The sequence below is a fragment of the Protomyctophum bolini genome, assembly GCF_963924005.1.
Source record: "Protomyctophum bolini genome assembly, chromosome: 22".
Lineage (NCBI taxonomy): Eukaryota > Metazoa > Chordata > Actinopteri > Myctophiformes > Myctophidae > Protomyctophum > Protomyctophum bolini.
Window position 1 is genome coordinate 16,353,127 of NC_137883.1, and position 27,459 is coordinate 16,380,585.

Consider the following 27,459-nt stretch of genomic DNA (forward strand, 5'->3'; position numbering starts at 1 on the left):
GATCTGTATTGTATTAGTGTTTAGTTTAGTGCTGTATTTATTGCTGTATTTATTGTCTATTGTGCACGTTGTACTTTTACTCTTCTTACTCTGTGCTGCTGCATGTAACACCCTGAATCCCACTGGAGCATTAATTAACTGTTAACCTGTCCTATCCTGTCCTATCCTTAACTATGTCATGATAGGCGATAATTTGTGTTCATTTCCAAAATAGCAGATCTACAAGTTGCATTGCAATATGTGAGCTTGTAGATCAGCTACACCAGTGGTTCCCAAAGTGGGGCCAGGGGACCCCCAGGGGTCCTTGAGGGAGTTCCAGTGGGTCCCACTCCCCAACTAAATGATAGTTTGTAACCAAATGGATCCTTATGGGTGTGTAACTCTGAGAGTGTACAAATGGAACTTCCATTTGTACACTCTCAGAGTTAAATTAACATTGATTTTACAATATAAATTGGGGTCCCAGAGATAGAAATTCCATAAAATGGTGTCCCTAGCCTAATGCATGTCAAACTGGGGGTCCTTGAAATTAAACGGGTGAGAATCACGGCTAGAGCCGTAAACATCTTCTCCCAAATGTGGGTCCGCGGGCTAATTTGTTTCAATGTGGGGGTCCTTGACATGAAAAGGTTTGGGAACCACTGAGCTACACCATCCTGCGACAAAGTATTGTGTTAAGTGGTACACTGAGGACTTTGCTGTGCAAATCTAGAAGAGAAAGGGTGGGACATGATGGCCCTGTTTCAGCGTAACTACTTGTGCAATGTTGAGTACAAATCAACAACTCCACTAAAAAGACGTCACAAATACGACATCACGAGGAAGACCACTTTTCCACATAAAAAAAAAAAAAGTTATTGATTTGCTAAGTAAATTAATGTACACCTCAAGTAGAAATCATACTGTATGTAGTCGACATTAAAGCAGGCAACCTTCCATAATGTAAAGGAGCTACAGAGAACACAAAAGCATGTTCCAAAAGGCTATATCTTTCTTTTTCAGCTGAAAAGAAATACTGAACCATCTTATTTATCAACAAAATCCATCAGGTAACGCCGTAACTGTAACCATAAAAATGTACCAAAAATGTATAAATAAAGGTCGTCCACTTTAATCCTATGTACTTGACGGGGGTCTTATGTAGCCGATCTACAAGGTCACGTCGCGAGCTTGTAGATCATGCTATTTTCGCGAAATGTTCGTCCCCAGACAAGTGACGCTAGGGTCGAAGGGGTTAAAACGGTTAACTTCCACAAGACATTGTAGCAGGGGACACCGCGGGTGTCAAGTCACCTACACTGGCCAGTGTGCACGTTGACGATTCCGCGTGTGTGCATGTGCATGAAGTTAAAGATCTCATGGGGCATGGCGTGGAAGCCAGGACGAGGCTTGACGTTGTCGTAGTAGTGGTGAGTGATGAAGATGCCCGATGGGTTCATGGGAAAGGCCCAGAAGCCATAGAGGTGCACCTCCTCGCACATCTCCAGCGCGGCGGTCACCAGCATCAGGCCACTGCTGAGGCGCTTGGCTCGGACGCCCTGCACGGCCCAGAAGCGCTGCACGTTGAGCAGGTACTGGGGGTGGAAGAAGAACGCGCCCCGTTGGGAGTCAAAGTCGTCGAGCATGTACTTGACCCGGAAGGAGACGTCCGTGTTGCGGATGTTGTAGAACGCGGGAAGGACCACGGAGGAGTTATCGTAGTTCTGGAGGACCTCGTAAAACGGCCGCCGCCATTTCTCCAGCTTCTGGAACCTGCAGGGAAGGAAGTGGAAGTACATATGAAATAGCCTATAGAGATAGAGCCACAGACAGGCAGGCAGACAGATCTCAGACTGACATTTCACACTGCGGGATGATTATGGTACCTTTCTGTAATAATACTTGGGTTTATTGTCACCAGATCTGTTTTGGTGCCGACGTCAGCAGAGTACTTCTCACTGATGGGTGGTATATTACATCTGCGAACAAAAGACAAATATTCAATATTAAATAAATGACCTCATTAACCATGGTGTCCCTGTTTTGGGAATGACATTGGCTACTCTTTTCAAAAGATTTAAAGAATGAAATATACAAAAACAGCGAAAATGGCCAATTTATTTTCAAAACGTAATGTGGCAAATATAACTTAGACTTAAAGGATTCCATGCTGTGCATACCTAAAAACAAAATCTGCTGAATCAATCTCCTTTCCACATTTGCTGTTCTTGATGATGCCCCCGTTTCCAATAACAGCACATTTCTTGTATTGTGATTTAGTGTACGGCATGTCCTGGATGAAACAGATAGTCAAACGACATTCATTGCAGGATTTAGTGACATTTCACAAGCAAGAACCACACCATCAATCAGCAGATTTATTGAACAAAACAATCAAAACAAAACAAAAAACAAAATGAATGATGTCTGAGACTTGATTGCTGAGGTCCTCGATTGCCATCTATGGTGTGGGGAAGCTATGTAGGGAGTTCCCTGTAGCTCCCAGGCATGATGAACTCCCTCGGTGCCTAAATACGGATCGTAGAGAGTAGCAGGGGTGGGAGGGAGGGGCGCTGGCTGAATGCAAGAGCGAAATGGAGGGGAGATGGTTAGGAGAGCATTTGTATAGGAGAATGGAAGGGAATTGATCGAGGTGTGGTCCTGCTCCTGAAATTCTGATAATTAGCGCCAATAACGGAAGGTAACATGAGAGTAGTACAACACAGTCAACACAGATGAAAGCACACAGAATCCTACTGTATGTGTCAACAAATGTCTCGTCTTGCAATGTACACCCACATCAGGGAACATCTTGAAGACCTCAGTGGTGATGGGCAGGATACCGCTGGTGTCTACCTCATAGCGCAGCTTCGTACCTGCAGGTGTGTTCCTCTTGGTGGTAAACAGGAACGAAGGAGCGTTACAACACCGAGACAGAGACATCCTTTGGCGGGCACCGAAGAAAGACATGAAGGTTAGAATAGGACCTTTGCAACGAGAAAACAACAGTGGAAATAATAACTAATTGTATGGCACCAATGACTAAATTACTTAAAGGTCTGGTGACATTTTTTATGGTTTTCTGACCTCGATTGCACCCAAACAAACTGAACCTTGAAGATTCAGTAGATTTTCTGTGGTCTGGGGTTTAATTGGCCTCAAACAGTTCTCTGCCTGTGGATGATGATGATGTCATTCAAATCTAGATCTGGAACTATGCATTTAAGAAAATGCATTTCAACCAATGAAAAGTATTAACACATTGATTGTCAGGTATTAATTAATTCATTATTCTGCTACTAGCAGTGTTTTTACCTTATTTTGTCGACCCACGGATTCTGATGATTCTGATCACCGTCCACAGGCAAATCAGACCACTTTTTGAGGCTAATTATTCAGAAAACCCTGGTCCAGACCACAGAAAATCTACGGAATGTTCAAAGTTCAGGTTTTTTAGGTGGAATATTGAGGTGAAAATTTTTTTTTAAAAGAAAGAAAACAGTAAGACGTCTTCTAAAGAGCGAGGTCGTGTGCACGCATCCGCCTGGGTGACGGAAGACTGCTGGGCGAGCGCTGGCGCTTTGGCATGGGAGGGGTCAGATCAACATATGGAATTAATTCTGTACTGGCCATATATGGTTTGATGAGGTCAGATGAACATGTGGATGGATGTCAGAACAGGTCAGCTCCATATATGGAGATCTTCAAGGGTGGCAGCGGGAGCAGTGTGTTGAGTGTACAGGGTTTGATGAGGGCCCAGGTAGGGCCGGGACTTAATTTTCGGACCTGTCGAGAACTCTAGTTTTCGCCAGCTGCACTAATAACTTTTGGACAGGCCCGTCTAGAGTTTAAAATGGACAGGTATCAGTCAAAAGGGAGACATCAAAGAGGAAGGATGGATGGGGAAGGATCAACATAATTATGGAATATCAGAACAGGTCAGCTCCATATATGGAGATCTAAGGTTTTGAGGTTTGAGGTCAGATGCAGAGTTGCTGGCCAATATTGATGACATAAGGCTTCTCTATATATGGGCTTAATATTGATGACATCAGGGATCTCCAACCCTGATGATGTCACGTGATGTCACGTGGCATCATGTCTGGAGTGACCAACCAAACAACTGATTCAATGGAAATGCACGATTTCAGAGTTAATGTGACCTGCAGTCGCAATAATAAGAAGAAGAAGAATGAGAATGTCACCAGACCTTTAAAGGAGCAAATTAAATTGCGTTTAATAGGCTAATGCATGTCAAGAATAAGAAATACACTCATGGGTTGTGGCAACAATGCCTTCATCAGGGTAGCCTCAGAAACAGGGTAACTGATGTCGGCGTCTTTATGAAGACAAAACCCATGCACAAGTTGCACAACATACTCCAGAGGAAGAGACTGCAGGTCTGGATACCATATGGTTCTCTTTATTATTGTGGCTAACGTGTGTGTTTACGACGTGTGCTTACCTGAAGTTTTCGGTCTCGACTTTGTTCTGCTCCCATTTGCACACTTGCATGTTCCTCCATCTCTCAAACAGATCTGAGGTTTTCACCCTATATAGCAGACGCATAAGAGGATACAAAATTATTCCTGATAATGTATGCCAGTACAGAGAGGTGTGATTTGCTCTGGAATGAATGATTGCTTTGGCCGGCTCACACGGCTCATAACCCTTTATTGCGTAGCGGAGGTTGTTCTTTTGTAGTCCAAATCATGGTCCAATTGTGGCATTCATGTACTTGCCAACGTTATGGATGATAATGGTTTAAGATAATTCTCAGATCTGAAAGAGTATAATTTACCAGGTACCTCCTTTTTTATATTTGCAGCTCTGTTCGGCTTTGCGAGCCTATGGAGTTCCATAGACCAAACCAGCTACTCACCCCTTAGGTCACATTCATACCAGAGAGCTTTGCTGCGATTAGAACGAATTCTGCTGCGCATTTTCAGAAAGTGCACTTCGTTTGGCAGGTGTGAAGGCTCATTCGAATCGTAATGCGTATCAAAGAACCGCATTATACTCCGAGCAAAAACGGGGGTTTCGCTTCAAATCGCACTTGATTACGATTCGGTGCAAGTGTGAATGCAATCCGCAGTAAATAAAGGAAATTAAGCAAACAATGTGGCGGGTGAGGAGCTGAACACAGTTGGAGACGGAGAAAGCATATTTTACGCAGCGCAAAGATGTCCATTAATCAAGTACATTAATATCATCATCATATCATTAATCAATTGCTTAAGAAAACACATAAACACTGCAGTGCAGTGTAATAGTACGGTATTATAGCCTACATAATATTCTGTCTGTCTGTGCGTGCCGTAAACATCGAGTGCTGTCACTGTGGGGACTAGTGGAACTTTCATCTCAATAAACGTGTAAACATTTTGCGCTGCTGACTGTTAAATCAGTGCGCTCAGCGTGGTCCCTGCATGCCCAAAAGAACAGTGTGTGGCTGCGTGCGTATAGTGAGAGCGAGAGGGGAGGGGGGGGGGTCCAGTCCCAGACGGCACGACACATGCACGTTATGAGTATAATTTTATCACCATAGATTTCACTGTGTTGTAGGCTGTGTTGTAGGCTAGGTTTATGAATGGAACACATTGATAAAGGTCCCCCCTGATGCATTTCCAATTGCTACGGATGACAGTGTAAAGGCAAACCGCAGCAAATTAAATATGCAAGAATCCCAAAATCTCTGCCCATACGCATGAGTCTACCGAAGTATTAGGTGAGAATGTGACCTTAGTTACTTTCTTGTAACTGCAGGTCTGTCCAAAAATCAAGTTTCTATAATTTATAAAGATCTATCACAAAGATGTACTTCGTTAATACCCGTTATACAATCTTGGAACACAGATTTGGGATTACAACATCAGCATCAATTTATCAATTGGACCAGAGTTTGGGGAAATTATTATGGCATCCCGAAACCCAAATCATCAGCAGATTAATTTCAATGTTGTCCATAAAACATGTTTAACTACCCAGAAAGCATATAGAATGAGACTTGCTATATCACCAAACTGTACACTTTGTTCTTTAAATACAACTGGTACCTTTATACAAGCTTCTGGGAACAGATTACTAATTATCTATCTAAAGTATTACAAAAACATATTCCATGTTTCTTTAACTTTAAGTACAGTTCTGGCTGGCAGGAAGTACAGCTGGAAAAAAAAATTGGCACTGTGATGGCAAGCTCCACATTCTCTGCCCTTTAATCACTGGAAACAGCTATTAATTGATGTTGTAACAATGAGCTCCTTCTACAGCTAGATGCTTCTGTACTGAAATTTCGTTTAGATTAGCGAGAGGTGTGATTTTCTCTGGAATTAATTTTGCTTTGGCCGGCTCACACTCAGCAGCTGTTCTCAGTAACAGCCATCAAGCTTTGTGCCAGGACCTTCAATGAGACTGAGAAAAATGCCATCTCTGTGGAGGGTAATCAATTTAGCTAATTGTCCGACTACTACTACAAGAGGGGTTCAATGCTGGAAAGGAGGGCTCACTGAAAGGCCATTGGATGCTTGTACACTGACTGCACCTCTACCTCACTACGGTCACATTCTCACCTAATACTTCAGTAGACTCATGCGTATGGGCGGAGATTTTGGGATTCTTGCATATTTAATTTGCCTTCACACTGTCATCCGTAGCAATTGGAAACACAGCAGGGGGGACCTTTATTAATGTGTTCCATTCATGAACCTAGCCTACTACAACACAGCCTACAACACAGTGAAATCTATGGTGATAAAATTATACTCATAAGATAACGTGCATGTGTCGTGCCGTCTGGGACTGGACCCCCCCCCCCCCCCCCTCTCTCTCTCGCTCTCTCAATACGCACGCAGCCACACACTGTTCTTTTGGGCATGGAGGCACAGCGCTGAGCACACTGATAACAGACAGCAGCGCAAAATGTTTACACGTTTATTGAGATGAAAGTTCCAGTCCCCACTAGTCCCCACACAGTGACAGCCCTCCATGTTTACGACACGCACAGACAGACAGAATATTATGTAGGCTATAATACTATTACACTGCACTGCAGTGTTTATGTGTTTTCTTAAGCAATTGATTAATGTACTCGTCCTCATTTCGATCAGGGCTTCAGTCTCCTCATTCGACCACGTCTATCCACGGTAACGGGACATCTTTGCGCTGCGTAAATATGCCTTCTCCGTCTCCAACTGTGTTCAGCTCCTCACCCGCCACATTATTTGCTTCATTTCCTTTAATTACTGCGGATTGCATTCACACCTGCACCGAATCGTAATCGAGTGCGATTGGAAGCGAAGCGAAACCCCCCTTTTTTGCTCGGAGTATAATGCGGTTCTTTGATACGCATTACGATTCGAATGAGCCTTCACACCTGCCAAACGAAGTGCACTTTCTGAAAATGCGCAGCAGAATTCGTTTTAATCACAGCAAAGCTCTCTGGTATGTGTTGTAATATCTTGTTGAGGACCCTGGTCCGGTTCTGGCTGACCGGTAGTGTGTGTGCAGACTGGGTGGTGTGTGATAATCCAACTGAATTATTCCTGTGGTAACGGCGGCGATCGGACGGGCCCGGGAGAACAGTAATAACGGGACACTCAGACAGTATCTCGCCAAAGGTTCACATTTTATTACACACATACAGAATCATATATACTAACTCTGGATCCTCGTGTCCTCATGACGTGCCACAGAGACATAACAATAACATCGGCTAGCAGCAAGTGTCCTTGCTCTCTGAGATGGCTTCAGTGGCTAAAGTTACAGTTACAGTTCATGGCAGTATACATATCCTGTACATTTGTATATTCATGTACAAGTACACAGCATAGGCACTCATACACATATCCTGTTGTATATCACAACAGTGCCCTCTTTTGTTCTGAAAGAACAACTCTGCTGTGGTTACGGAAAAGCGTACAATCATGCCTCGATACCGAAAAACCTAGACAGTCATTTTAATATGACCCTTTCACTTAATCTGTGATAAATCTTTGCTAGGAAAATTGCATCGAGCCCTCCTTTATCCTCATCAACCATCCTAAGGACGAGCACACGCATGCGACATGTTTGTACGCGAAAAACAGAGACAGGGAGAGAGAGAGAGAGAGAGAGAGAGAGAGAGAGAGAGGGAGAGAGGGAGAGAGAGAGAGAGAGAGAAACACAGAAAGAAAAGAGGAGATCGAGCAATCCAAACTACATTATTCAAAACATAAAAAATTAATAGGAAGGGTTGGGAAGGGAACAAGGAAAATAGGATTGGGGGAAGAGGGAAAGGTACAATAAAATCAACACTGAAATCAATCTGAAATCTGATTGTGTTTAAATTACATCATTTCTAGCTAATGAAGAATCAACCTTTTTTAAGTCAGTTGTGTCTAATTCCAACACCATTACACGGATCAGTGTAGTCTGACTCTATTCTACTCTTGTTTTTTTCTTTATCTGTCCTTACTCACTGTCTGGCGCTACATAGCCACAGTATTCACAAACATTTTCAGCGACCGGTATGTTATCCACTGTGTGAGTACTCCTAGTCTGTAACAGGAATGCTGTGTTTACAGAGCTACCTACAGCCTTACTAATACATGCTTTAACACACATCAACCCAACACAGAAAACAAAGATGCACATTACTATTGGAATGGCTATTCGGAATAATAGACCTGTCCAACCTGACATTAATGAATCTAACCAACTGAACTCTCCTTCATCTGTCACTTCTCTATTCTGGAGCTCCTGTCTTATTTGAGTCATGTTGGTTAAGGCCTGTTGTATGATTTGACCATCAGCATCGTTTTGTGGGATAAAAGTACAACATGTCTGTTCCCCTTCCCCTATGAGTACACAAACCCCCCCAGATGCCGCTGTCAACAAATCTAACACAAGCCTGTGAGCCATGACCATCAAGCGCAAGGCCGTTAACTCCTTGCGCACACTCTCTCCTTCGATGACGGATTCATTGATAAATGCCATTAGTCTATACCTGTTCTCTTCCACTTCCTCACGTACTTCACCTACCCCCACCCATGGGAAAAGGGATTGTAAAAATTTGTCTCCCCCTGTCCACAACTTGTGATTGTGGGGTACTGTACTGCGTCCCTTCGTAACTGAGGCCCTCTTTGAACGACTGTGAAACGTGTTGGCATGTGCAGTGTGTGGAACAACATAGGTCGGATCTTGTAACCATACCATCGTACAGACCCCTCCCCAGTTGGGCGGGAGTGCGGTCCATACATTATGGCCACACAACCAAAACCAGTCCGGTAATACTCTGGTTCCCATGCATGTGGGAGCAATGACGGCACACAAAGTTTTGTTCCCATTGTCCAATTGTAGAGCAAAAGTAAGGTCCTTTGCATATGCATACCCACTCAATTTGGGATCTTGTTGACAGGTGTCATTGCAGTATTTTGCAGCATGCTCGTGCAAATAAGGGCAGTGGGACCAGACCCTGTCACACTTAGTTAATGTGACATTTCCCAATAGCCTAGTTCCATCATTGACAAAGCAGCTGTCAAATGTCATGTCCTCAGGGACAACGATTGGGCTCGGGAACTTGATAGGGTTCTGGGGCCCTGCAATGAGTTTTGGGCATTTGCCAACCAGCTTTGATGGGGTGTCTGTTAAATCCAAAGGTTTAGAAAAGTCTGCATCTTTCCAATCAGTGTTCACCCCAGGATGTGTCGCCAGTGCTACTAAGCACTGAGTGTGCTCCCAGTCAAGGTCTCTGACCTTGAGCATCGGTGTAGAGATAGATTGTGGCATGTGCGAGCACACGTAGCAGGAAGCGTTATGTCCCCTTGAGCGTGCTGTGAATCGGGCATATCTCCACCATGAATTGGTCATATAGACATGCTTGGGGTCATAACTGTCAGCCCATGGATCGTAGGATGCAGATATCGTGCCTCGAGTTGACCTTTTGACCTGGTCACTGGAGCACCGAGCGGGGACGGGAAAGTACTTGCATGCCATCCAGTGAACGGCTATTCCAGCCATTAGAAGCAGGGTGGTTAACCCAAAAAGGGTCCTGTGGCTGCATATCTTCCTCCGTCCCTCGCCGTCCTGATGTGCCATTAGCACCGTCAGCCGATATTCTGCTCCTTGGGGGCTGGCTTGAGCCTCGTGGCGTGGATCCATTGGGCGGCAGAATCTGTGAGTACTGCGGTCCTTGTCACCGCTAGTACTGTCGTCGGAGGGCCGTATGGGGGTTCCCCGACTCCTTTCGTTTTTAGCGACAGTATCAGCACCCTGTCACCAGGCTGGAACGGATGCGTTGGTTTATCTGAGGGAAGAGGAAAAGATAGAGACACGTCACCATAGATGCCATTCAATGTGTGGATTAACGCATCGGTATAATCACACACAACTACATCTAGATCCCCCGGGAGACAAGGCGCCCTCCCGCCTCTAACCCATGGAGTTGGAAATGGCCTTCCCATGATCACCTCAAAGGGTGACAATTTAGTGGTGGCACTCGGGGTCATCCTGATTTCAGCTAAAACAGCAGGCAAAACATCAACCCAGCTCTTTCCCAAGTCCATGGCTGCCTTTGTGACTCTCAACTTAAGAGTCCTGTTCATCCGTTCCACATAAGCGGAACTTTCCGGATGATATGGAATATGATATTTCCATTCAATCTGTAAATATTTACAGAGCAATCTAGTGACCTTTGCTGTGAATGCTGGACCTCCATCTGAATTCAAAGACATGGCTAGACCATACCTAGGGAATATCTCCTTTGCCAGTATTCTAACAACAGTCTTTGCCTTCTCGTTTGAACAGGGAAACGCTTCAGGCCATTTGCTAAATTCACACACAATCACCAACATGTATTTGAATGGACCCTTTTGGGGCATGTGAGTGAAATCTATTTGCAAAGATTGAAATGGTGCTGTCGGAGTTGGCAATGCGTCATGTTTGATGGGGACCTTCCCTTTGTGCGCTCTGACACAGATCAAACATGAGCCTATAATCAACTTCACTGTGCTTTGCATTTTTCTGATGCAAAACCTAGTCTTTAGAATACCAATAACACCTGTCTGACCAACATGTCCAACGCCATGAAAATGACGGACTAGAAATGGCAAACAGCTTAGTGGCAGGCATAACCTTTTTTCTCTGTCATATATCAAACCATCATCTGCTGTAATGCAACCCCTTGATGCCCAGTGCTCAAGATCTTCAATATTGGCACTGGTCTGCAATATCAGAATGTCTGTGTATTGCGGGGTGTATGTGGCAGCAAACATTGAATATGAGGTGTTTTCTGTGAAATGGGGAGATGGCAGGCCTTCACGGGAGGCCCAGCCGGCCACCCGGTCTGCAAAATTGTTTCCCTCAGCATCAGTGTCTCCCTTCTGGCTGTGACCCTTAACCTTTACTACAGCTACCTTATCTGGGAGGTTGACAGCCTGTAACAAGTCTGCTATTAATGTTTTGTGGGATATCTGCTTGCGGTCTGCAGAAACAAACCCTCGCAAAGCCCATAATTTTGCGAAACAATGAACCACATTAAAAGCATAGATCGAGTCAGTGTACACAGTTAAAGTTTCTTTACTATGTAATCTACAAGCTCTCAACAGAGCTACTAATTCAGCCGCTTGTGCAGAGATAAATGGTAATGAATACGCCTCAAGGACTGTGTCTGGCAGCTGGCACACGGCATACCCACATAGATAAACCCCGTCTGCAGGTTTTGAGCAGGACCCGTCTACATAAACATGCGCTCCGAATTCAAATGGAACTGTAGACAAATCTATTCTCGCTGCCGTTGAAGCATTAATCTCCTCTAGACAGTCATGGTCATATGGGGCTGTGTCCACGGTATGACTGGACTGTGCACTGCTGTTAGTAAGTAACGCATGCAGAAGTGCAGCAGGATTAGAGTCCGGCAGTGACTTTACAGTCAGGCCTATAGTATTGGTCAAAATTTGGTCATATCTACATCGTCGTTGTGCAGTCATGTGCTGTGATGAAATGTGCTGTAAAATAGTCAATACATGATGTGATGCATGTAGTATCAGGGAATGTCCTTGTACTATCCTCTGTGCGTCTGTGACCATCATCGCACATGCCGCCACCGCTCGCAAACAGCCAGGCATACCCTGTACAATAGAGTCAAAGGTCTTGCTGAGATACGCCACGGGCCTATAGCTATTCCCGTGCTCTTGAGCAAGTACCGCAGCCGTCGTGCTGGCGCCCTCTTTCACATAGAGATGGAAAGGAATGTCATAGTTCGGCAGGCCGAGGCCGGGACTCGAACACAGAGCTCTCTTTAAAGCAGAAAAGGAGAACCTCATCTCCTCTGTCCATACAATCTTATCTGGTTCAGTCTCTAAACATGCAGCCCTCAGAGTCCTGTCAAAAAAGGAACAATCTGGTATCCAAGCCCTGCAAAAGTTTGTTAGGCCTAAAAAGCTGGCCATCGCCTTTTTAGTCTCAGGCGGGGGAACGGCTTGTATGAGCTGGATGCGATCGGCAGACAATGTCCTTTTTCCCTGGGCCAGGATAAAGCCCAGGTATTTCACCTCAGGAAGTGCCCACTGAATCTTGTGCAGCGCTGCCTTGAACCCAGCAGCAGCTAAATGCTTCAGCAACATGATGGACGCCTCATGACAAAGTTCTTTAGACCCGGCTGATAAAAGCAGGTCATCCGCATATGTGACCAGCGTACATCCTGGCGGTGGAAAGAAGGACGCCAGCGTGGCGTGCACCACAGCTGAGAAAGCAGAGGATGAGTCTATATACCCTTGTGGCAATCTCCGGTAACTGTACTGTTGTCGCTTGTATGTAAAAGCTAGGAGCGGCTGAGTTTCCACATCCACAGGAATGCTAAAATATGCATTGCTCAGGTCACATGTGGTGAAGTGGGTATGGTCAGAAGGTATGACAGTCAGAATAGAGGGGATGTCAGCTACATGTGATCCTAATGGCACAATTAACTCATTGACCTTACGAAGGTCATGGGTAAACCTATATTCTCCCGAAGATTTTCGAATCGGGTTAATGGGAGTATTAAAAGGTGAAGTAGTGGGAAATATAACCCCCTGTTCAAGCAGAGACTCAATTATGGGACTGAGCCCCTCCTCTTTCTGTATGGAAAGTGGATATTGCTTACAGAAAACCGGGCGTGCGCCCTCTTTTAGCACCGCTTTATATGGTGTGCAATCTATATAGCCTGTATCCGCACCATGCGTGGCCCAAAAGGTGCTAGGGATGTCCCTTAAATAATCTGGAATAAGGAGCGGCTGATTCTGAGTAGAATGCTTGCTCAGAGTTGTCTTAATTCCTGGGCTGAGAGGGGAAGCAATAGGCTTAAAATAGCTTGCTCTGCCTTCCGTGGCTCCGCTGTCTGCGGCCAGCATGAACACTGCTTTCTTGTTATCTGATAACAACAACATGTCTGGGAACACTAATAACTGATCTATATACACATCGGAGCCAGGCTCACTGTCCTTCTCGGGGGAAAAAATACACAGTGGCGTCTGACTCAAAGGAGCTGTCAGCGAGGGGTTAATGGACTGTGCTAGAGTACCCAACATTCTCATATCAGCCTCTGAAAGAGTGACGTGAGACTGTGCAGGCCTTTTGGGCATGTGTGAGAGCATAACGTGATTCAGTGTATCTGTATGTAGTGTCAATCCTGTCTTTCCAAAAGAAAGCGTGCATCCCATTTTAAAAAGCAGGTCCCTGCCTATTAAATTAAAAGGGCATGCAGGTATCACAACAAACTTATGTTGTAAATTCAATGATGGATCATTTGGGGAACGCACATACATTGGATGCGTTTTTGGACATATGATAGGAGCCCCATTTATACCCACAGATTCGATCGATGCTGAAGAAACAGGACCATCGTAATACTTCATTGCCAAGGATGATTGATCAGCACCCGTGTCAACCAAAAATGAATATGAACACCATTTGTTCTGCTGATAATCAAACAATTCCAAACACATCATAGGCATTGTTTCTGAAGCACCACTTAATTGTAACTGTAACATTGCACGCACCGGGGCTCTAGTCTGTGGGCAGCCCTATTGATTTTGTTGAGACGGGCCGTTCCATTTCATGGGGAATTGGTGGTCTTGCACTTGCTGCGGGGCCTGCCCGTTATTCTGATTACCCTGGGCATGTCCCTGATTCTGACTAAACTGTGCATGGCCCTGGTTCTGACTACACTGTGCATGGCCCTGCTGACTACACTGGGCCTGGCCCTGGTCATTACCTTGACCCTGCTGACCCCTTTTAGCTTGCCACTTACTCTTTTTCCTGCAATCACGGCTCCAGTGGCCCGGTCTATGGCAGAAATAGCACTTGTCCTTTCTGCTGTAATTGCGGGAGGAGCCTGAGGCCTCCTCGCCACCCTGATGCTCACCCTGACCCTCCACCTGATGTGAAAACATTGTGGTTAAGGGGCCAATTGACTTTTCTAAGGGAAAAATACCTGCTGCATCTTTCTCTCTTAGCTGCTTCCCAAAAGCATCTACAGTCATCTGGCTCACATTGGAGAATATGATTCTCACTGCCTGTGCATGTTGAGGCAGCATGTTGCTCAAAAATGTAGAGATAAACAACACAGCCATCTTGTCCTCAGTGGGAAGCCCAGCATGTCCAACCCATGCACTATGGAAACGAATGAAGAAAGCAGACGCTGTCTCATTGTTCAACTGCTTGCAGGCGGCTGCAAACGTAATGTCTCGTGTCTGTGCATGTAATTTTGTTAGGTAGGCCTTTAGGTCAACAAACAAAGCCTTTACATGGTTCTGATCTTGCCAAACATAACCATCAGCAGAAGGGGCATCGTACTTAGGGTCTAAGCCTTTCACCTGTTCTAGCACTTCCTGCTCTGGGGTGTCTTTCAAACATTGTTCCAGAATGAACCTGTAATCAGGTCCTGTGAGCTGGTGATATCTACACACTCTCTGTAAATATGAGCAAAAGATGGACGGGTTCTGTGCTGGATTGGGTGCCTTGTCGCATATTGCAGACAGCGCAATGATGTCAGTGGGCTTTACCATGACTTGTCCTTCACCATAAGTCACAAACGGAAATGCATGTTGCATCTCAGACACATTAACCTCTGTGGGTTTTTTTATGACTTTTCTATCACTCAAAGTCACACACGGCAATGCAAGTTGCCGCTCTGTGACATTGTCTTTACCTTTGGTAGACTCTGACTCCACCCTATCCAGTGCTTCCCTCGTCAAATACATCTGTTCTCTCAGGGCAGCTATTTTAGCCTGTTTTTCAGCGGCATCAACCTCGCTGACCAATTCTGTACTTAAGTGTGCTAATTGTTGTTCCAACTCACGTTGACTTGCCAACCTAGTCTTGGCGGGCACATGTATGACCGTCTTACTCTCCTGAGCCCTTTTGGGTATGGCTCCTGATTCTGCAGTGGCTGCAGGTGGGGAGGCAGTCCTTACCACGGATGCTTGCACTGGCTGTAATGCGGCCAGTGCTCTACCCACAGCACCTGGGGATTCTTGCCACCTATCCGGGTCTCCGGACGGGGGTAGATGCTCCGGCCCTGTTTGGCCTGCACCCATTTCTATCCCCTCTGCTGCTGGCGCAGTGTCCCCACACATTAATTGAGCGATGAATTCATCATCCTCATCCTTATCTGCTGAAGGAGCAGATTTAGCAGGGAACGCATACTGCCTATTCTTGGCAGATTGGACACATTTATGGGTGTGAGCTTTATCCCATGTTGGCTTTGCCTTCTCCCAGGCGGAGAAAGCTTCCTTCATGTAAGGATAATTCCACTTGGAATCTCCCTCATAATCAAAAATCATACGTTTACACATTGTCATATGCTCTGCTGTGAATGACCCCTTTTTTGGATAAGGTCTTGCTAAGCGAGGAACACGCACCTCTGACCAGCCAGCCACTAGCTCAACAAATGGATCTGTATAGAACGATCCATGAATCCGAGTGACAAACTGTATGGGAGTCTCATTTGGCAGTGGGGTTTGTGCTGTGTTTTGTTTACTTTTTCCCCATGCCCCAGGAGGAACGTCTTCTGATGTTTTGTATTTAACATTTTGAGACCTGGTTTTGGATGGTTTCCCCTGGACTCCTAAAACCTCCCCAAACTTAACCTTGCTTTTACCCTGGCCCATTTCCAAGCTCCAAATAAGCGGCGGAAAACACAAAACAAATACAAACCAGCAGGAATATTCAATCTGTATCACTTCACACACCAGCCCTCTACTGATACCTCTGTTGGGTACCTAATGTGTTCTATCTAAAGTGACTTTTAATACAAATGATCAGAGTGGAATCCAAGTTTTGCTGTGGGAAACACACCACAGGCTTAGTACACAAACTGTGCTTTTTTTTTTTTACAGGCGTACCCTGTTAGACAACATCTAACAGATTAATTAAAACAACAGGCAAAACTCTCAGCTGTTGTGCGGACAAAGTAGGCTATTGATCCGGCTTATAACCTCAGCTGCGATGCAACACTGAAGGCCACTGACCTTTACAAGGAAAGTGTAATAATCACTGCTGGCGTACCAAACGTCAGTCTAAATATGGACTCTAACCATATTGCTGCGCGTATCTAACTACGCAGTCTTTTTCCAAACTCTGTCAAGTCACAAGAACTACACCAGTCACTTTCAAACAAGCTGACTAACAGGGTCTATGTCAGTGAAAATTTGGAGGCATACAAAATCTGTGAGAACGACACAGGCAGGATTTAACTAAAAATAAATCCTGCATACAACTATATGAACATGGAAATTACCAGACAAGAGGAGAGTGCACTTATTCTCTTAGAAAGAATATAACATGGAGTGACTCACCTCTTGCGCTGGTATCCCACTTCCTGGCACCAATTGTTGTAATATCTTGTTGAGGACCCTGGTCCGGTTCTGGCTGACCGGTAGTGTGTGTGCAGACTGGGTGGTGTGTGATAATCCAACTGAATTATTCCTGTGGTAACGGCGGCGATCGGACGGGCCCGGGAGAACAGTAATAACGGGACACTCAGACAGTATCTCGCCAAAGGTTCACATTTTATTACACACATACAGAATCATATATACTAACTCTGGATCCTCGTGTCCTCATGACGTGCCACAGAGACATAACAATAACATCGGCTAGCAGCAAGTGTCCTTGCTCTCTGAGATGGCTTCAGTGGCTAAAGTTACAGTTACAGTTCATGGCAGTATACATATCCTGTACATTTGTATATTCATGTACAAGTACACAGCATAGGCACTCATACACATATCCTGTTGTATATCACAACAGTATGAATGTGACCTAACCAGGTGAATCGTGCCTATTATTATTTTTGCGCACACACACAAACATCTCAGGCTGGGAGGCGGAGGTTATTTTTTCGCCTCTGTCTGATATGTCTTTGCATGGATAGTCTCACAAACCGCTGGACGGATTAGCATCAAACTTTGCATGCACATTCCCAGTAGGCAAATTGGCTTCTAAACAACACAGAACCAAAAGCAATTCATCTTAGAACCCGGCCATGGGTGCCACAACTGCTACAAATGCCACTGTTTGTTGCAGAAACATGATTTTATTTTAACCAAATTAGTCAAATGTTCTTGTGAGCCATATGTGACATTGATCATCAAAACAGGGTTTTGATATTCCATGCTGTTTGCCTGTAATAGGCTCTGAGCATGTCAATTAAATGATTCAATCATTCAGCCATTCAGATGAAGCTATGGGAAAATTAACTTGAAACGCATATGCCACCTTTACTGCTGGAAACCTGGACCACAGTCATGCACAGAGCCATTTGGCTTCAGACATTTTTGGGAGGGACCTATTTCTTACAACTAAATTGGGCTTTTAACATACAATATTTAAGATGTGGCATGCCTGTTAATGGCTGTATTATATCATAATACAAATATATTTAAAAGCTCTTAAAATTTAGCCATTCACACTGACAACAGGAGGAAACCGTACAATGCACCAACCACCTCAGAGGGAGCCAGGGATCCAACCAGTAACCTTCTGTCTCCCAAGTGGCCGCTCCACATACTCGACTGAGCCACATTATTGTCTCCACCAGGCCGAAGGCATGGGGAGAGTATGTTTTGTGCTCCGTCCGTCCGTCTGCCAAACTGTGCACACACACTCCCTGGATGCCAATGATGAACCTCTGCCCCAATTTTCCCACAACAGCCTGTTATAGTGCCACCATGAGGCAGATATTTGCAAAACACATTATTTTTTTAGGGAAATTTTGCATGCAGATTCCCACTAGGCCGAGGAAGAAATGCCAATATTCACATCAGCCTCATGGTGGCGCTATAACTGGCCCATTCGTGTTTTTACCTATAACTCCACTGATATGTGTAAATCTTGTATCATAGTTGCACACTCCCTAGAGGCCAAGGAAAATCCTTTGACCTGCATTTTTCACATCTGCTCTTATAGCGCCACCAGGAGGCCGACTTATGTAAAACATTTCTTTTTATATATTACTCTTTCAGATTTTATCCAAATCGCATGCAAATCGGTACACATGATCTCTATAGTCATGTAATCAAGACGGGTCTGTTTGATTTCTTATATTCCATTCTGTTGTTTTCAGGAGTGGCCCGTTTTGTACAAAAGGACGCAAATCATGAGACCTGTCCCCCGAGGCGCGCTTTTTCTAGTTATTATTGAAACACCAATCTATGTGTTTGTCTCCTGGAATATTCAGGATTTATACATTCTGTGTCAGTGTTGGTTTCGTCGACTTAAAACAATGACGACAAATGTCGTCAATGAGTACCTTTTCACTGACGAAAACTAAATAAAAACTAAAACTAAGATTAAATATATTGACAATTTCATCAACAAATACAAACTAGACTTTAGGGAGGGATGAGTGGAGAAGAGATCCAGTATAACTAAAAGACAACTATTTTTTTATTTGGTTGCGCTCGGGTGTTGCGCTCTGAAAATATCAGATCTACAAGCTCATAAGTTTGTAGATCGGCTATTTTCAGCATACAATCAAGTGTAAAATCAGCCATTACAAGGGCTTCCAAAATATTTTTTTGATGGCAATCGACAAAATCAACTGTATTTAGTCAACTAAAATCTTAGGATATTTAGTTGATTAAAACTAGACAGATGACTAAAGTTAAGTATGATGTCTGAATCAACACTGTTCTGTATTGCTCATTTCTGACTTTTACATTTTTTTAAATTGCGTTAAATCATCTCAGATTAGAGTATAAAATGACAAACATGCCCATTGGCAGGAGAGCACTCACATGGTCAGGACTTTGACATCGATCATTTCCTGCCTGAGCTCCTTGCAAGCAGTGGAGTTGAAGTCATAGCTGCCTTCATATGTGTCCAGATATCTAGAGGGATAGACACAGTTAGCCTGCAACCACACTAGACCTCACACTGACCGGATTACTATACTGTTGATGTATTATTATGGAGTGGTGTGTCATGGGAACAGACAATAAGAGACATCTTAAATGTGCCTAAGTCGAATCCTTTCGGCCTCAGTTAATGACATAAAGTCACCTTCTTGAAATAAGGCCAATAAAGTTTTTTTTTCAGAAAACCGAACAAAGTCATTCAAAACAATTATAAACATCTATATGATGATATGTCTTAATCATTTCACCCAAAAAGTGTATAACAATATATAACTATTGACAGTAACACTGTCAGTTATGTAACATAAGAGGATTTCTATTTGGACTTGGCAATTATAAACCTGATTTAGGCCAAATTATTTGTGGATTAATTGATTTTCTCCAGACTTAGGCAATTTTAGGCAAAGAAATCACACTAATGTGCTTATACTAAAAGGGGTGGGAACAGCATGATTATTTTCAATTAGGACTTTATTATTAGGCCAGTGTCATGAAGAACTGACTGGCAAAAATATAAATTTCCCAAAATAATGACATTATTTTAAGAAGGGGACGATAATGAAATCACTCTGGCATTTGGGTTTAAAGACATGATGAGATGACAATTGTACAAGTGAGGAAACTTATTATAGCTCACAATGTCACAAAAGACAGTGACACAGTCTAGTTTAGGATGGAGATGTTTGTCTGTTAGTATATTTACAGTTAGTATACAGACAGTTAGGCCTATAAAACAAATATATAACAATTATGTAATCCCCAAAACAGTCTAAACTTTACAGTTGACATCATGTGGGCGGGTTGGTGTATTAGATGGTGTAACTTACTGTTTTGGTTAGTACAGTACATCTGTGTGGTTCTATATGGTAATGAAATTGATGTGTTTGGAAGATATTTTCAAATTATACAAAAAAATAAAATACGTGATTGTCAAAGATTACATGAAAATCTTCCAATTGAATTAATGAAAACACAAACACTTTGATTTGTTAATATAGGCTACTGTAGCTGGTATGACATGCACACTCACACAGACACATGCTCATGCACATGTAATCATAAAGTACAAGCAACCGTCATTCTCCCTCTTGAAATCAACCCATTTACCCTGATTTCATTTAACTTATCTTGATATAGAGCTAAAGAGTCTGAATGATTTCATTCAGCATTTGCATGCAGAGAGGATTTGGAAATCTTAAAGACATTTGTGACACAGAAAATCACCTTATAAATCATCATGACGGAATGACGACATTAACAAAAAAGCACACAAATAATCAGATGTTTGGCATGGTGGTGGTGTGACTGTTCTGAATGGCGTCTGTGGAGAAAACTTTAAAGACATGGTCAAACATTTTTCACGACAGAAATGTTTTATTCTTTTAAGCTTGAACTTCAGATTAACTTGCCCATCAGTTGCCATTTGTCTTTTAAAAAAATGCAGCATTTGAGGACAATGATGTATTTCATGTAAATAGGTGTGAGGTTTTGGGAGGTTGCAGGCGAGTGGGGGTTGGAAAGGGATTTGTGTGGAGGTGATGAGCGCTTGCACCTCTAAATGTATTTATTTTGTTTCTATGTTTTCAAAATTAGTTGGAAAATGTAAGATACTGTGTACAGGACACATTTTACTTGGAAGATCAGAAGGCTTACAGTAAGTAAGTAAGGAATTGAAGTATCTAGTTAGTATAAAGCCTTCATCTGTGCTATTTCCTTAAATTACTTTCACTGCTTTGCTTGAACCCTAGCATCCCTATTCTGGGGCAAACGTTCACAGAAAATAGCAGATCCACAGCACAAGATCACATCGTGACACAACGCATTACGTTGTGAGATTGTAGATAATTTATTTCATTTTAAGAGATATAGAGGGGGAAAAAGAGCGAACCAAGTACAGAGCTGACAGCGTAACGGTATTCATTTACAAGTTATATGTGATTAACTCTTGAGTGACTAAATTACATCTGTGCTGTAAAATGTACAAAGAGAGATTCTATGTTTGGAAATCAAAGGATTAACAAAAGGTTCCACAGAAGAATAAACCACCACGTTACTACAAAGAGTACAAGTAGATCAAAGCAGTCACTGAAGTGAAAAACTAATTGCATGATATTTGGATCTCACAATTAATCCTTAATGTTAACCCCAAATTATTATCTGTATTAATACTCATTCATCTCAAAACAATTGTTCATATGCTATAAATTAGGCATGCAAATATACAGCATTATTTTCAATATATTGTACTACATTTTCATTAAACAGACACAAGGCAACAGATAGGCAATGAAGCTATCAAAAGCATTTACATAATTACAATATTGTGAATTATTTTTGCCTTTTTGGGCCTAACAATGCTACTCTAATTCCCATATCTATTGGTCACCGTATGCATGGTGTTCTCAGAGAAAATCTCCCTTTAGCCACATTTAACCACTTTCAATATGGCATACCTATTTTGGGCATGTCGTTTTCAAAGATTTTCAAAAATCTTCCAAAATAGCCCTTCCACAAGCTCGCAACGTGTCACGATGCAATTCATAGATTGGCTTTTTTCCCTATTTTTTAAAAGGAATTGAAAGTATAAAAGAGGTGTGGTTAAATAGACTTGTGCATAAGGATATCGAGCCATACAGTCACTTTACTGGGAGTTGACCTTGATACTGTATGTTGAGTGAGTCAACAGGAGCTTGGAATGGAGCCAAATATCTATTTTCTATTTCAACATTGGGGGTTGTCAAAAGAATATAAAAAAATAACTCTGAAAATGCATGTATGGAATGGAATTTCGAACGCATAGAAATTATATAATGCCACTTTCAAAAAGTAATTTTCAAAACTCAACTAATATTGGTTTTCATTACAACACAGTTGTTGCCAGCTACTAATATTTTTGTAATAATGTTATAATTTTGCACACGACATTATGTGGCTTTGTAGTTAAATATGAGTAAAGAAAGAAAGAGAAAATAAACATAAGAAAACTGAAAAATGCTAAATGGGATGAAATTAAACTTGAAAGGAACAATGACATTGACTGTCTACATCCACCAGATGATCCATGTATTTCTGTGAGGTTAGACAATTGATTATAAATATTGAAGTGGCATGTGTCCTATATTAAAGAATTACAATCTGGGATTTATTTTAATCAATCTGTGTGGTAGAGTATGTTAACACATTGTGCAGTGGTTGGAGGTGGTCTCCCTACTCTTCCATTGAGACATTTAGACCCTGATGTCGGTAGGACACCTACTGGTTGACAATGTCAATAAAGTTATTTGAAGCAGACGGCACCCCAGAATCATGGACAATAGATGTGCCGCCATCAGACATAAAATAGAGGGATTGCAGCTTTAATTTGAAGAACATTTTATATTCTTATTTATATTCATCCAGTTTTATAAAGATTAAATATTTGTATTGGGGTTAATTACTATACTAAAGAAACCCAGTAATTCACTGAAATGAATACTATTTCTGAATGTCCGTAACCTGCTAAGATCTCATTTTCACGGCACTGAAACTTGACCTCTCGGATACCTATAAACTAGAATGTTAGTGTTGTCTTTTAAAAGATAAAGTCATGATGCAACTTAATTTTAATCATGAATTAATAATTAATTCTCTGTCGTATATGACAGAGTAATAGGGTGAAAATAGTAGAGCATGAAATGTCAGCTTGTAGATCTGCTATTTTCATCGCTAAAAACAACAACATTGTACGACGAAGTATGATGCCGGATTTATTCAGTACTTAGATGTTTGGTAGTGTCTTACATGGAAAACAGCCGATGTACAAGCCGACAAGTCGATTTGCGATGCGTTGTCAGCTTGTACTTTGCCTGTTTTCTACAGTATATGTGTGTCACCGGCATGGAACTATGCGTATAAATGTGGCTTCAGTCTGGCTTAAATCATCATCAGGCTTAACGTGGAAATAAGGAGATCCAGGTGACGGAAGGAGACATATGCAGATGTGAGCAGGGGACGTATAGGGACAGCAGACAAGTGTCCACACTATGTGTATATGACATAGACACAGAGCTGTGCAGGACACATGACACACGGGTTGAGGAGGACGAGGTGCTGGATGGGGACACAGAGATACGAGGACAATACGTAGTTCAACCAGCTTCTCATGGGTTGGGTCAGGGTTTCAGGGTTCACGGTGAGAGGGATCAGACAACATGCAAGAGCAGATTGGAAGTGCAACCACCACTGAAAATATAGATATATATATATATATATGAGTTTATTCCTTTCAAACTAATGGAAAATACAGAGGCATTCTTGAGTTTCTGTGAATGTATAAATGCCTTCAAACCGGCCTACCTTTGAGAGCGTTTTTTTTTCTTCTTAATATCGGATATGCAGGGTGTGACTATTACGGAGATCTGTGAATCTGGCTGAAAATTCTGACGGAAACATCTGTCAACATGCAGACACGTTGAGTTAGAGATGACGTTGTCTAAGGTCACAGGTGGACGCATCAGTCAACCAGTCCACACATGCAGGCCTGGGTCAGCATCACTGTGATGAATTTTAATTCTCTCTCTCTCTCTCTCTTTCACACACACACACACACACACACACACACACACACACACACACACACACACACACACACACACACACACACACACACACACACACACACACACACACACACACACACACACACACACACACACACACACACACACACACTCACTCTCTCTCCCTCTCCCTCTCTCACTCTCTCACTCTCTCTCTCTCTCTTTCTCAGAGGTGTTAGCCGTAAATCACCATAGAAAGGTACCTTTTCCTCCCGGCGGTTCTGGCCGGCTTCAGAGATCCATCATCCGAGAAATTAACAGGACCCGTCCAATTTCCTGTCTCGTCCCCTTTGAGTCGGCTAAACTGTTGCGCACTAATAAGAAAATGAGTCAGTTTATTGGGGATTTATTGTCCTTTTTCTTTCTTTTTTTTGTCTTCTCCAAACGTCAAATACATTAAACCAAACCCTCACAAAACGAATGTGTTTGTGCACACATAAAACATACATTAAGGAATGTAAAATGCATTTCCCAGCATTCTGATTCCAGACGCCTGACAGATTTACTGCAATGACCTGGATCAGCATTGCATGATATCTATTCTGAGATTTCATTTCTACCTGAAATAGCCGATCAAAAGCCAGGCTTAATTACATCTACATCTATATCTACATCTATTAGGACTGCTGATGAGCCTGATGCTATTTAGATCAAAATACCATCTTTGATGCTAAGTTTAAAGCTGCAATCTGGAACAGTTTTAGTGCATGAATCTTTATTTTGACCAATCCACATAAAGAACGTCAATACAATTAATATAACTAGCACGCTGGTTATCGGTCTCCCTATATTCCATTGAGATCTACATTTCGTTTTCCCATGTGGAAGACTTGGGTTCGGTCCCAGGAAAGACCTAAGTATGATGGATTGCAGCTTTAAAAGCCATTCATGGTTCCATTAAGCTACAACTATCACTCAGATGTGATGTATCAGATTGGACAAACAGCAGACATTAACGCTGCTCTACACTATTTATATTTAATGAACAACATTTGTTTTTTTGTTACTATTTGAAAGTAGTCTTAAGGTTTTGAGGGCAGAACTGGCATGTAACTATAGGTTCATCTTTTAAATGCATGGGTAAGTACTTCCTTGAATGGGGATCACTCGTACAAAGATGGTACACTCTCATCAGGGTTGAATTAACACTGAGGCTTTGGTGTGTGACACTGAGTTGGAATGATTTCTTTATACTTTCTGCTCTTCCCAGAAGACATTGGTGCTGCGGAGGATATTTTTAGCTGTAACCCTGTTCAAGTCAAGCAGGGATGAAGGAAGTTAATATGCCTTGGTGTACAAAGTGGGTCACCCACTGTGTATTATTTAATAACCACTTTCAACCTGGTGTCCCTATTTTTAGCATGTCATTATTGGAAAAAAGTGTTTAAAACCTTTCCTATTATTAAGCAGAGAAAACAGCAGATCTACAAGCTTCATAACGATAACAATAATAAGCAGGTGAGCTTATTATCTCCTATTTTCTGTCTTATGACAAATTGCAGAAGCCCCAGAACAAGCTCACAATGTGTGGCATCATAATCTTGTAGATCTGCTATTTGTGCTATAAAGAAAAGAAAAAAGAAAGTTGAACATTTGAGTCATTAATGACAATCCCAAAATGATAGTGCTGTCAGGTTGAAAGTGAACTCCTTTCTGCCTTGTCATGTCACAGTCCAACGACCGCCACCACCACCAAAACTGTTGATTATTTGTTAATATCAGCGGAGGCAGGCCATGAGCAGACGCTATATGTCACTATACATATAGGAAAATCAGGGACATATGGACAGATTGATGTATGACATTGCTACAATTGACTATACAAGCATGTATCTGGTATATTTATGCTGGATTTAAGAAACTTCTAATCTGTTTATCCAACTCTGAAGATAAATGCTTGCATGATCACATTGCGGTTCCTATAGCTCACTGTTTCTCAACGTCTGATCCGGGGCCCACCAGGGGTCCAAATTGACCCTCATGGGTGTGTAACTCTGAGGGTGAACAAATGGAACCATTTTTCTTAAATCTTTGGGATGCCAATATACACTGTAGAATTCTCAGCATTGGTTTTACCCTGAGTGTCCCTTTGGACACCCTGTTGGTCCCAGAAACCCAGCATTGAGAACCAGTGTCCATATAGCTGTATCTCCTACTGTCTTTTCCAGTCACAGACTGAGATGGTTTCCTCTGGGTGTGTATACAGGAAGTGATAGATCCCGGTATGTTGATAGTGTGATTGTGAAAGAGTGTGTTGTTGACTGGGTGGGGCTGTAGGCTTATGGACTACGCCTTGTGTGATGGTTTTAGCATGCAGACAGACACCTCATAATATAAAATGACAGCATTTACAGTAGATCTGGAGACTTTCACAGAGTCACACGCACGCACGCACACACACACACACACACACACACACACACGTATGTGCGCACATACGTGCATTTGAGTAGGCTACCTACTCTTCATCGCTGATTCGCATGATCACATCCATTTATCCCCTTTTCATCATTTCATTCTTTCTGACCACTCACTCGGAAAATAAAATAAAAGACAAAAACAAAGGGAAAACATTGCCATACACAGCTTGGGTATACAGTGTATGGCATGAATGTGATGCTTCACTTTCAGAAAATAGCCCAAAATAAATCTAATGAAAATAGTATATGCAGCCACTGGAAAATGGATGGCTAATTGCTATTATTCATTTTAAAGCTCCTCCTCTCATCACCCAACCAAAAGCTCATCCAGGCTGCCCCCATATTTAACCCATATATTAAGGTGAACACATGTAATTCATAAACCTATAGGCCTATATCATAATTCTTCTTCTAATATGGCTTTTAGAAGCTACTTTCTGAATCATCTATTTGCATAAGCCTAATAGGCTACTGCAAAACAAAGGTGATTGAGAAAAGCCTGCAATTGATTAGGCTCTTATAGCATAACGCGCAAAAAATAAAGCAATGCGTTAATTGATGAGGCATGTTTTTTTCTTCTTTTTTTCATCTTTAAATAGACATATAAACAAAAACGACACTTACCTTTTTACGTAGTTTTTGCCATAGAGAATCTGTTGCAATAAGGTGACGAGTCCAAATGCGCAAATAAATATGAAGCAAAGAGACCTATTGCCGAGTATATCTTTACCCGACGTTGGGTCGGAGTATCCCATTCTTCGGCGCAACATCCACGGGTCCCTGCAGAAACCCCGAGTCAGGACTCTCTCGTCGCTGCATCCAGAATCAATCACAACGGTGTATTGGAATCATCCGAGGACATTTTCCATCGCGTTTTAGGCTGCTCTGGTGCCACAACATGGAGCTATGGTCTGGGGAGCATTGCGTTTATCATCAACTGTGATCTCACCGCGCTCGGCCTTTGTTTAGCTACTATTAGCAATCGTTCTATATGTTTTGCAGCTTGATGGCCTATGAAATATAAAAAGTCCTGTAGCCTATGCCTATGAAGGTCTTGACATCAATCGGAAATTCTGCGCTATTCGT

The 27,459-nt window shown here is 42.6% G+C and overlaps 1 protein-coding gene across 2 annotated transcripts; it reads right to left on the reverse strand.

The window, feature by feature from the left end:
* On the reverse strand, positions 1 to 27,459 carry st8sia5 (ST8 alpha-N-acetyl-neuraminide alpha-2,8-sialyltransferase 5). 2 transcript variants are annotated; one of them, XM_080755474.1, is made up of 9 exons: positions 26,998 to 27,459; positions 24,157 to 24,267; positions 23,691 to 23,786; positions 19,236 to 19,328; positions 4,445 to 4,531; positions 2,779 to 2,923; positions 2,160 to 2,272; positions 1,866 to 1,958; positions 1 to 1,752 (listed from the first exon to the last, which is right to left on the reverse strand). In XM_080755474.1, the coding sequence occupies exons 1-9, from the start codon at positions 27,141 to 27,143 to the stop codon at positions 1,290 to 1,292; spliced, it is 1,347 nt and encodes a 448-aa protein (XP_080611600.1). In that variant the 5' UTR covers positions 27,144 to 27,459; the 3' UTR covers positions 1 to 1,289. The 2 variants fall into 2 exon arrangements, with proteins under 2 accessions (XP_080611600.1, XP_080611599.1); XM_080755473.1 differs by lacking the exon at positions 23,691 to 23,786.

What these genes read in the sequence shown, in the direction of transcription:
- st8sia5 (XM_080755474.1), bottom strand. Translation starts at nt 27,143, where the DNA reads ATGTTGCGCCGAAGAATGGGATACTCCGACCCAACGTCGGGTAAAGAT. An exon ending in GGCAAAAACTACGTAAAAAG is followed by an intron (nt 24,268 to 26,997) that starts GTAAGTGTCGTT and finishes TTTTCTTATTAG; the next exon opens with TGCGCAACAGTTTAGCCGAC. An exon ending in TCTTCAAGATGTTCCCTGAT is followed by an intron (nt 2,273 to 2,778) that starts GTGGGTGTACAT and finishes TGTTTCATCCAG; the next exon opens with GACATGCCGTACACTAAATC.